General features: G+C 43.2%; 1 protein-coding gene across 6 annotated transcripts in view; it reads left to right on the top strand.

The window, feature by feature from the left end:
• Nucleotides 1–12285, top strand: part of cep112 (centrosomal protein 112) — a 125489-nt gene that overhangs the window by 60023 nt on the left and 53181 nt on the right. For 4 of the 6 annotated variants that reach the window (XM_005734649.1, XM_005734646.1, XM_005734647.2 and 1 more), the window contains 3 exons: nucleotides 126–261; nucleotides 2664–2771; nucleotides 8482–8664. In XM_005734649.1, the coding sequence (XP_005734706.1) occupies nucleotides 126–261; nucleotides 2664–2771; nucleotides 8482–8664 (427 nt within the window). Of the gene's footprint in view, nucleotides 1–125; nucleotides 262–2663; nucleotides 2772–8481; nucleotides 8665–9247; nucleotides 9485–12285 lie in introns of those variants that run through there. The other 2 variants (XM_013911237.1, XM_005734648.1) reach the window with 2 other exon arrangements.

The raw sequence follows: 12285 nt of genomic DNA, 5'->3' as shown, positions 1-12285 counted from the left end.
TGTTTTGAGAAGTTCTACAAAAATAAAAGTTTACTTTCTTTCTTAACTATTTCTGGATTTCTTGTCTGCAATTGTGTTTCTATGGTTATGTAGTGTGTGTTCATTTGTGTGTGTTTGGTTTGAAGGGAGAAGGAGAGCCAGCTGGACAGAGCCAGGGAGAGCCAAAGACAGCACATCCAGCAGGCAGATATGGCGCTGGAGCAGTTCAAGAAACAGGTGGAGCTCAGCTCTGAGAAGGCCTACGCTGACATGAAACTGCAGGTCTGATAACGCACATCAGCGCGCGCCGTAATCACAATGCATGCGAGCGAACACGGGCTGGCATCCACGCACACCTGTTTTCTGTTACCCGAATGCATCCATATTCATGCGAGGACTGCACATTCCTCTTGTGCAATGTTTGTGTTTCCTGTTGTGTGCCAGAACAGATTAGTGTTTACACATGCACACACACTTTAACTGTAACCCTGTGTCAGGTTTGCTGTACCGCAAGCGGAGTGAGCTGCCTGCTTGGCAATAACCAGAACAATGGGCACACACACACACGCTCTTTATATTTTTTCAGCCTAACCACAGAGAACATATTCTGCAAGGCATCATTTTTCCAGCACCTTTGCTCTTACACTGAAAAATCTATATGCAAGAGCCAAGAACATTATCACCCTCAGGCCCTTTTTTGAGCCATCCAGTCATTCCAGATGAATGTAATTATTTGTAATCCCGCTCATTAAGCAGGTGTATTCACTTCACCGCTATCGCACAGTGAACTCTCTTGTCAGTGGGCGTGACGTAGGCTGGTCAGGTTCCAGAGGAGAGCAGGTCGCCGCATTAAGCAAGCAGACTAATTAGTACGTCGGGCCTGCCTCGCGATCAGCGCTGCCTCGCTGCGTGGGCTGCTGCTTATTGGGAGAGACTTCCGATCGATACGCACTCGGCTCGAAAACTTCTGATGCTGTTTTACTAGTCAGTTTAGCTATAGGCGCTTTTGTCAAGCATTTCTGGCTATACTGCGTGTGTGCAGTATTGACCAGGCTGCACCGAGTGTGGTCTTAAATGTTTCAAAGGGCCCAATGCTGGAGAGATTATTAAGTTTTAGTTGCTGGTTATTTTTATTTATGTATTTTAAATGGCTAATCATTATTATGTCTGAGTGGGAGTTTTGGATATTTGTGGGCAAACAAACTAAACGTTATTTCCCAAGCCTGAATTTAAAATACCCTCTTGTATTTCAAAAAGCGAAGAAGAAGAAGAAAGTGTGCTGCTTGCATCTGATGCATCTGAGCAGAAAAAAGGAAGAAGATCCCATTCAAGTAATAAAGCATATTCAGGTGTTGTCGAAGCTGGGACTTTCTTGAAGTTTTTGCGTTATTGCGAGTAGACTCTTTTGGATCGGTGCCACAACACTGAATATTTTTAAATATTTGCACAGGAAGACAGAACTTTTGTTTGCCTTCTTTCTTTCTTGTTCTTGCTACTTGAATTCAAGGCCACATGTGTGGCGAGCGATGCCTTGGAAAATGTCTATATCGGTGCGCCACTTCATCCTGCTACTCTTTTCTGATGTTCTCATCCTTCCATCCTGTTGCTCATTCTTTCTTTTCCCGTTGAGCCCCCCCTTGGCATCCTGATCTCCAATCTGACTTTATCCTCAGCCCACATCAAAGCCATGGGAGAGGGGAGCAGTCTCTCCTGCATCTCTGTCATCCTCACCCCCCCTCTTTCCTCTTCTTTTCCTCCCCACCCCACTTGTTCATCGCTGCATCACGTTCTCCGGCTAAGGCTTTAATGTTGCAGAAAGAACTTCAAAAGAAGTTTTTACTCTCCTCCCCCCCCCTTCCTTCCTTCCTTCCATCACCCATCCATCCTCTCGTCATCTTCTCTCTCTTTCTCTGTCTGCAGATAGAGTTATATCTAATGGATTATCTGTATCACCCCCTTCCTCTCTCTGTCTGTCTCTCATTTTAAAATCAGCATCTCACTTTTAGAGCTCACTTTAAAGGAAAGAGTCTGCCCTATTTTGATTTTTTTTTTTAAAAGAAGAAGAAGAAGAAGCACCACGCAGAATCAAATCTCTGTTGCGCGCATAGTTCAAAGGAGGCTTCGGCATTTTAAATGGATTAATCAAAACACATTTTGCATTTCCTGAGCGTTACACACAGCGTAGCCCAAATACAGAGGCGTTTGAGTAAATTGCATTTCCAATTGTTGCTGATTACCGTCACCTGAACAGGAAAATCGGAAAAAGGTAGAGTGCGGGGAAGTAGAGTATAGGGTAAATACTGCGGAATCCCTTTTTCCACGAAAACACAAAGACAAAGGCTTATAAATTTTTATGTGAACTGCTTGCGTAACAGTGCAAATTATTTAGATTTCAGTTTGAGTAGATTTATATATCAGCATGCTGCGTCATTCCAGCATCATCACAGGAATTCGTTGTGTTCTTTCCCAGTGGCACTTCATTAATCTCCAATTAAAAGACAAATATTCCTGGAGCCTCACTTTCCTGCAGATCCCAGGTGTTATTCTGGTAGTTTGGTGTATGAGATTTACTGTACTTGCGATTCTGCAGAGATATTTCTAAATATACATATATGTATATGACCAGCCTTATGCTTGTGTACTAATTAATGAACTTATGTGCTGGATTCTTCTGATGCCTTCAGATGGAGAAGGTAGAGGAGGACCTGAAGCGCTCCAGGTCCCTCAGGGAGAAGCAGGCCAAAGAGTTCTCGCAGCAACTCGACGACCTCAGACAGAAGTTCGAGCAGCAGGTCTGTGAGTTTCTAACTCACTGTGCAATTGTTCTTGACTTCTGTGCTCATCTCCGTCATCGCCATCATCGTGTTATCTTCACTCTATTATCAGCGAGCACTCGGTCTATTGGAGACAGCTAACGGGCGACTGACATCCATTTGGAGCAGTCTTGTTATTCCTCCCCATCTGTTCCGTCTGATTAATTTCTCATGATAAGGGGCATGTTTTAGATTAAGCTTAGATTCCGGCTCAATAAATATCTTAAACGTGGCCAATTGAAAAGTAACGCAATCTGCATAGAAGATGTGTAGCTCGCTTATCACCCCATCTCACTCACTCTTCTTCAATTAAGAGTCGAGAAACCATTTTCACAACCCATTTGAAATCTGGCTCGCTGATAGAGACGCAGCAGATTCAATTAAACCGCAGGAGCCGATATTAGTGTTGGCGGCTGATCTTACTGTAGGAGGCAGAGAGCGTCACTTTTATTTCTGTTACTGTAACAAATGTAAACAGTATTTATATACCAAATAAAAAATAAACTATCTAAATTACTCCATACGAGACTTTATGACCATGTGACACCACGCTTGTTTTGGGCGTGGATATTACTAACGGCTGTGACATCTCTTTTTTCCCCATCTATATCCACAACATGATTGCTTTCCAGGCACCAAATAGCACTCAACCTTTGTGTTAATAAGCATGCTTACACTCATTTCCAGGCCAGATGGAGTTTACGTTGCGTGTAATTTGCTGTAGATCGCTGTAAATGGGGGGGATATGAGGCCAGTCTTATATCTAAGGAATGGAGAAACTGTGCTTCATTATCGATTTGCTCCATGGCTGAACAGTTGGGTTTGTAATTAGAATGGCATTTATAAAATAAAATGTTAAAAAATAGCATATTTTAAAACCACTTAAATATAAAGACTACAGTGTGTTGAAATATTTTTCAAAACATCCCCGGAAACTGAAGAAAGGGCCGGGACATAAAGCGCTTCACTGGCTGCTGCAACGATAAATCGTCATATAAATAGACACTGCTGGTTAAACCATTAAACAGATTGCATTTGCATCTAAAAGACACTGTCATCCCCATGTAACCATCCAGTAAATGCAAAGATTTATCAGTGTTTTGAATGCCAGCTACAGCGTATTGTTCTGAGAAGTCATAACTAACGGGTAAACGATCAAAGGTTTGCAGGAAATATTGAAGTGATGATTATCAGCCACTGCCACGCTGAGTGGGGGTGCAGTTGACAGTTGAAGACAGCCACATAGGGTTAGCGGCACATCAGAAAGGCTTTTGTCTTAAAGATAAAACATACATGAAAACAATGGACCTGTCTCTGTTATGATTTTGATATGAGAGCTGAGATTTGCTACAAAGAGTTTGGAGGGGGGGTGTTTTTACACCTAGGCATGTTATTATTCATGAGCTACTCTGTGACCAGCCGCTTAATGTTAGACATGCGTTATATATTGTTTTGAAGCAACTCCACATTCTTTACTTGTTTCCTTTCTCTCGTGTCTGTGTGAGAGTACATTGTGTTTTCACTCCAGAAAAGCTGGTGTCACAAGATTTCTGGGGTCAAGGTAGTTCATTCAGATGTTCACAAAAGAACACTCCCTCCAGTGCAGCTTCGGGGGGGGATCTGTGTGCGAAGGAGTTGTTTTCCACTTGACTCCCAAGGCAATCAGACATCGTGGTTTCTGACAGAGCTCTTCCTCTTACAGTCTGGGAGACGTATCAAGATTAAACGGCTCATCGCGACCTTGAGAGTTTAAATACACAACCGGCCTCTTTCTTCAGATGTTAGGTTGGAACAATAAATACTAAAGCAGGCTGGTTTATTGTACAAGTCGACCGGTGATATTGGTGTCAGTGAATATGTTGAGATCTATGGGAGAATGTGTAGCTGCAAGAATTTGGTAAAAGTATATCATACAGGAGGGAAAAAAACACTTATCAAAGTTTATTTGGGAGCAAAAATGTTTTTTCTAGCCAGTGATAAAATAATAATAAAAGTATTGCATTAGCTGTTCAGGAATTTCGGTCTTTTATGTAATAATCAGTTCTCCATTTCACAAACTAGGATAATTTTTAATACAAAAATTGTTTTTAAAACTGAAATGAAATGAAAAACCTTTGCGGTCAGTGATTGCCTAAAGTCTTAAACCCATGAACATCACTAACCTCCCTTGTGATCCCCTGATAGGCCTTTACTGCAGCTGTTATTAGATGCTGCTTGTGTGTGGGTCTCTCTACGTTCAGTTTCATTTTCAACAACAGAAAAATAGCTCTTTTGGGTTGAGATCAGGTAAATGACTTGGCCATTGAAGAACAGGACCTCTGTGGTTGCTTTTGCAGTATACTTTGGTTCATCATCCATGTCATCTTGCTACTTCTATCAGCAGACATATGACCAATAAACACTAGTGACGTAGTTACACTGCCATACATGAATATGCATGGTTATACTTGGTCATACATGCCTGCTAGTTCTAGCTCGGCCATACATGCCCATGCTACGACACTTCCTCCACCATCTTTGATAGATGATGTGTATGTTTTAGATCATGAGCTTTTTCTCTTCTTCTACATTTGTTTCTCGTACCTTCATTCTGGTACATGTTGATCTTGCCCAAATTGTATCCATTTTTTTTTTCCAGAACTATCCGGAGTCTTACATTTTTTTTCTTGCTAACTCTAATCTAGCCGTCTTGTTCTTGAGTGTAATGAGTGGGTTGCACCTTTTTGTAAGTTCTTGGCTGTAGACTTTGACAATAATACACATAGCTTTTCAAGTCTGTTTCTGATATGGGTTGACATTGTGAAAGGTTTTTCTTCACCAAAGAGAGAATTCTACAATCATCCACTTTAATTGTCTTCTATGGTCTTTTAATTCTTTTGGTGATGCTGAGCTGGGCAGCGCATTCCTTATTTCTACCTGATTGCTGATTTGGCCACTTCTGCAGTTTTTGCGATCTCTCTGGAGCTTTTCTGGGGGCTTTCAGCCTAACCCTAACCATGACCTTTGTCATTCAGAATCAGTGAACAGCTACCGAATCCAAGTTCAATTCCACCTGCTTGATTTGTCGTATAATAAGAAAGGAAAACATATAAAAATGGTTGTGAATGCGATAATTTTGTTGAACTCTTTGATTTAAGTGAAAGTCTGCACTTGAGTCACATCTTAAATGGTCAATTTAAAATCCTCTGTGTGCAGAGGCAAAATTACATGTAGATGTACAAGACGATACGTATATTGAACACATATATCAGCAATAAATAGAGTGGCCAGTTGCAGTACAAACCTCTAGTGAGATTGAAGGTGTCTTTTTTTTTTTCTGTTCCTCAGTCTCTCTCCACCCGCCTTCATGCACCCCATTCTCCCCTGCTGAGACCAGACAGGCCTTCTGTTCTACTCTGCTTTCCTCCCTCCTCTCCCCTCCGCCTTTCCAAACATTTTCAGATTTCCCTCCCCAGGGTTGAAAGAAGCCTATTACCTCACTGTCCTGCTTCAAGGCATGCAGCTCACACACATACACAACCATGTCGGTCCAGGCTGACGGGAGTCGTGCTGTGCAGTAACACCCGACTCACTCTGTATCTACGGCACCCAGCTGTGCCATACCCGTTTCAGTCTTCCCTCATAAGCACCATGCCGGTCCCTTTAAGAACCACAGCATCCAGCATCCTCTAGTCCACAGTGGCGCTACGTGATGTCACAGCCAGGCTCCTTGCTATGTCTGCTCTCTGTCATCTCCTCTCCGTGCTTTTCTAAAAAGATTTTTCCACCATCTTGCCCAATTCTTTATCCTAATTTCTCCCGAGATCCCCTCTTTCCTCCAAACCTCCCCCCATGGGCCGAGAGTCTGAGCAGAAAGGAACAGTAAGTCAGGACGTCCTCCGCCACTTTCTCTTACCTGCTGGGGAGTTCTTGAAGCAGCTGCGCGCTGCTCAATCCCTCAGCTCTAAAATGTACAGCTGTATGATTCTGACTCTTCGTGTGGGACAACGCATTCTAGCTGTGGATCTGATTTGCATGTGTTATTTTGTTAAATGGGAAAGGAGGTGAAGGCGGTGCAAGTTGTCACTAGAATTTTCTGTAGACATCATCATTGGCAGCATGTGAAACATGTTGCGCTTGTTTCGTGTGGTGTTTGCCTGCCTGCTGTCCTGATCTGTTCTGAAAAATGGCATGTGTGTGAGGTTATCCTGAGGGTGTGTGTAATTGTTTACTTCTGCCATGCCATCAACTAAGCCTCAGAGATAAAATCCATTTTTATTCAGTGATCCTTTCATTGCTATTTGCTGAGGTTGAAGTTGAAGTTCTCCCAAAAGTAGAGGAATACATTCTTGGCTGTCTAAATCAAGTTTCTATTGTGGCCTTCGTCTCAGTGCCAGGGATGGAATCCGGCTTCCTGTAGATAGCCCCTCATTCATCACCTGCTCTGAATAGCAGGCAACTTTGGAAGATATAACCATGGATAGAGCAGGCAGCGGGCACAGAGGCCGTTGATCTCCGCTTCTCTGGCAGGCCAGGTAGGGTGCCGTCATGCACAATGTGCTGGGGATTAGCTTCAAAGCAGGGAGGCAAATGGGCCCCAAGCCCCTGCTGTCCTTTCAGGGCTCCGACTGGGCCTGCACGGTGGGATGGTGTGGGGGTCACTTGTCTCCCCGCCATGGGGGAGTGGGAACGGAACGGAGCCTGGGAAAGGCTTGGGGGCTTGGGGCTGGGAGCTTCACTGGCAAGGCTCACCTCTCAGCAGGTGACTCCGCTTACAGCCAAGATGGAATACAGACTTGGTTCAGCTGACAGGATGATTAAGCCCTGAAAAATTGGGGCTTTGCGTCCCATTAGAAGTGTTTTATTTTGCTCTGCTGTATTATGTGTAGGTGATTGCAGCTCTGCTGAGACTAAAGGCTTTGCTGTGGTGTTTTTAACCGCTAACCACGCCTTCTTATTGAATGGTTGGTGCAGGTTCTTACTACACATTGCATTAGCAGTATAAACCTCAGTTACATTCTGGTGGCATAGACATTTACATTTTGAGAAAATGGAATTGATTTTCATTAATATGCGCATTTTCTATCAGTTAAATTCATTCATAGATTATAATACAGTACCAAGAATATTTTAGCACCTTCTCCTTTCACCTCTCTTTCCATTTTTTTTTCTAATTTGGGTTTATAATAATCATCATAGTCATTGCCTAAGCCGATTTTCACATGCTGTCAGGCGCATAGCATGGGGCATTGGGTAGTTGCTGCAGCCAGATGGCTAACCCCTACCAGCTTGCTTGCATAGCCCAAACTCGCAGCTCTTTTATATGCCGATCCCAGAATAAGGCGAGGGGGACAGATTTGAAGAAAGAGGAGTGGGACGTGGAGGGCCAGTCTGTACAATTGGCAGGAGAGGCGGGAGGGCGGGGGGGAGCGAGCCAGATGTAAACACATCACATCATGTCGTCCTCTGACGACGTGAGGAAGCGGCAAAACTTTTCTCGCTTTTTTTCACCCCTCCCCGCACTTTCCTACCAATTTCGCCAAATTTGGCTTGGCACACACGGGGGTTCTTGGGTGGAGGAAGAGGGTTTGACGGAATAGGACGAAGAAAGGATGGATGGATCGGTGGATGGACAAGTTGTCATGACGACAGGGTTGCTCTGAGTGTGTGTTGGCTGATGAAGTCTCTCTTTGCCTGCTTGTCCAATCAGATGGCTGAGCAGCGCATGCAGCACGAGCAGGAGAGGACGCGGCTACAGCAGCAGCACAGCGCGGAAAAGGACAGCCTGGTCCAGGAGCACCAGCGGGAGGCGAGCAGCCTGGAGAGGCAGGCCAGGGCCGTCCTACAACAGCACCAGCAGCACACCCAGGAGTGGAGGAAGCGCGATGCCCAGGTAGGGGGTCTCCACTGATCCACGCACTCGCACGCACACACACACGCGCTGACCCGCCGGTCTCTCGTGGACAACCATTTTGTATTTTGCTCATTGACGTTTTCCTGGGGTTTCAAAAGCACAGCAGGTTGAGATACTTTTTTATTTGAAGCAAGACATATATTGACGTGCGGCGCGAATAATTTTAGAAACCGTATGTTCAGCGCAAGAACACAGAAGATCGTAGATGCTGCCGTTTGAATTAAAATTTGTTTTGAAGCACTGTTGCGCGCGACAAAAAAGTTTTTTAAAAATGGAATGAACAAAACGCAGAATGGCACCGTCCCAACTTCAAACGATTTCCCCGTTGTATTTTAACTCACTTTTTATCGCAGCAGGCTTTGTGTAAAGTGTAAAGACCAAAAATCCAAAAGACCCACAGGTATCTATGTAAAGGGGAAGAAATCAACGCTGTTGAGTGCTTAGCTTTTATTCCACAACCATGGTTTGAATTTGTGTTTTAGAAAATTGTGGACGCCCTGTAAAGCACTTTTTAGTCCCACCAAAGTGAATTTTTCTGCCTCCCATTCTCCTTTCACCACAGGTAGCTATCACCCTCCGGAAAACAGCGATTATTCTCTTATTGCAGCATGGTCAGCCACAATGAGTGTATGACATTTTGGGTCTATATTAACGGATATCCCTGACAACTGAGAGACTATGTGGTCACCATTTAACCAAAGCAGCAGGGTTTCATCTCAGACCCCATCACGCACTGTCTTCGCCTCTCTCCAGCCTGGGCAAGACTGGAGCTCTGTGGGAAGCCATTCGACAAACCAGTCCCCAGCTGGGGTTTGTATTTGACTCTTCAAGCTTCTTGATGAAATGAACATTGGCAGCATGTAGAGAATTTTGTATATTGGCGGTTAGCTGACGATGGGAGCCCAGAGAGACTTTTGTTACGTTTGTGGACCGAATTTCCTCACACCGACTCTGGTCACTCATCGCGAATGGCGAGGAAATTAAACCTAGACAATTTTCTGGTTAGTTTTTGTCCTCACAAGACAACAATAACTTTAAATGCAATAAGAATGAAATAGTTTATACCTAGTAAAAGCTAATATGCAGCAGTGTTATGCTTTAAGGAGTAATATACACCTGAGCCTCCCCAATTAGACAAATTTGATCAGTTTATCCTGTGTCTACGGTTTGAGTTTTAACATTAAAACTAGATGCAGTGCTCCCACTTAGTTTGAAAATGAATCCATATTTAGGATACGCTCGGATTTGTTTACTATAACTTTTATTTTCTCGACCCCGTATATCTTTTAGCCATATCAGTATACTTCTACAGTAGCCAAGTTATTGCAATATAAACCATCTTCAAGGCTGGAAGCTGTGTCAAAAGACTAACCAAAAAAAACCTGAGATGTTTCTTTAGATGCCGTCACCACAGGACACTTCCACTGATAGCATGTCGCCCTGCTCGTGTCAACATGACGTGCAGTTTGACAAATCTCACAATCTCAGCTAATGTCAGTCACACAATCTCAGCAAAAAAGCAAAAAGCAAACTTCCCCAGTCCTCATTTCATATTCTCAGTTCCTGTTTGCTCCTGCAGCATTTTCAGCAGACATCAGTCGCCTGCCTAATGTCAGATGTTAAAGCGTCAGAAATCAGGATTTTTCACTCAGGCCTCGGAAAGATGGATAACTGATGGTTTGTGAGGGGGGTGAGCTGGTTTGACTTCCTGTGTGAGAGCAGATGCACAGATGTGCTGTTTGCTGTTAAAAAAGAGCCACAAGCTGGCAGACTGTCAGCCCATATGTATTAAAAATATGCCTATTATATACATACTTATTATTAAACACAACTGCAGTGCTGTAGCTGTGTTTTTCCACAGCTCTGCCACACTGATATCACGTGGCTGTTTACATGCGTCTCTTTTAAAAAAAGCAATGTGTGAAAGTTGTGATATAAGAATTTAATTTTAAAAAACTTTTTATTTTTGTTGCATGCAGACAGTATGGAGCAATTCCTTGCAGGACGTGTTACACCTCGTTCTTTTTTTGTGTTGCCGAGCTCCCCCTCAGACAACAGTGGACCATAATATCATCAAGCGACTGTCACAACATCATCATATCATAACAGATAGCTCAAAGGCTTGCTGTGGCAATAGGTCTCAAGCCCCTGTTTTTTTCTGCCTAGCTCTTCTCACTTTCTCTTAGTCTTCCTTGAATCAGTGGAAGGACAGTTGCAGCTAAAAAAAAGTTGGCAAGGACAGAGAACAGCTAATGTCTGTCACACACTCTCAGGGTGAGTAATGCCCACTCATCCCCTTGATGTGGTGGGACACTAATAAATAGCATTCCTGTCTCTTGGCTTGTGTTTGAGAAGCAGAGCCAGTGAGTCGACTCACACAGGGACACACTGTCCTCATCCCACCAGAGTTTATCATCCAGGAAACTCTGGATTCTTCCACTATGTAGTCGCAAGTCAGCGGCGTTATCGGGGCTAAAGGACGATCGATCATATGCAAGGAGTTATCATTGTTTACACGTTTACATATCAGTCTTTTATAATCACGGGATTTCTAAAGAGAAAATATTGTAAAAGAGAGGGGAAAAAATAACATGGTTCAATGTTCTCATTACAGAATGAACTAGAGACTTTGAGCTGGTTGAACCATTAAATTGATGAAATGTCTTGCTGGTGAAACATGTTTGCCCATAGCGTGTTTTGTTAGCTGATTAATGCCCCCCAAAGGACGAAGCAGCACAAATAATGATGGCATGGACTTTCTCGCTTCCATTCTGGAGACTCTAGCAGAGTGTGAGTGTGTGTGTGTGTGTGTGTGTGTGTGTGTGTGTGTGTGTGTGTGTGTGTGTGTGTTGTGTGTGTGTGTTTATATACTTACTAAAACTTACTATTTTGTACCTCTAAACAGTAAAATATCCATAATAAAAGAAAACAGACAAGTATTGGATTTTACCGCAGAACATTTCAGTATGTTGTTGTGTGTGCTATTGTGTGCTATCACATTTGCGATAATTTATTTTTTTATTCATTTCTGTTTATTTTGATTCATTTTTTTTTCCTGCGAAGCTTTTCAATTGTTAAACATTAGTAAGAGTTTGACTTCAAAAACTAGGGCCAGCATTATAAATTAATTGGAAGTTTGTGTTTGTATGTGTGTTTCTTTTTTTTCTTCTCTGCAAACATCAGGATTGTTTGTTCTATGCAAAACCCCATCGTTCATATTTTTTCCACCTGCCCCTCAAAACTCATTTTATGGGTATTATTTTCCCGAATAATTGTGTTTTTTTTATAAAGGAACGTACGCACCATCTGGACTTCAAACAGCATGGGGGAGAGAGCGCGAGTCTTGCGGGGTCTTTCTTCTGGGCCGTAATGGACTAAATAATGATGCTGTCAATTTTTCAAAGCGCTTCATTCCCAAATACGTGATTAAAATGAGTCAAATGAACAGGGTGATGACAGGCTGAGTCAAAGGTAAAAAAATCAAGAGAACAAGAAAGTGCAGTTAGAAGGGTGTGTGTGTGTGTGTGTGTGTGTGTGTGTGTGTGTGGAAGGGGGGTGGGGGGCTCATTTGTTGTTTCAATCCTTCCATGTTGTCATTTA

Source organism: Pundamilia nyererei, unplaced genomic scaffold (assembly GCF_000239375.1).
Source record: "Pundamilia nyererei isolate P.nyererei 1_Seehausen unplaced genomic scaffold, PunNye1.0 scaffold00059, whole genome shotgun sequence".
In the NCBI taxonomy this organism is placed as follows: Eukaryota; Metazoa; Chordata; class Actinopteri; order Cichliformes; family Cichlidae; genus Pundamilia; species Pundamilia nyererei.
Note: the sequence above shows the minus strand (reverse complement) of the source record. Positions and strands in the feature narration are given on the sequence as shown.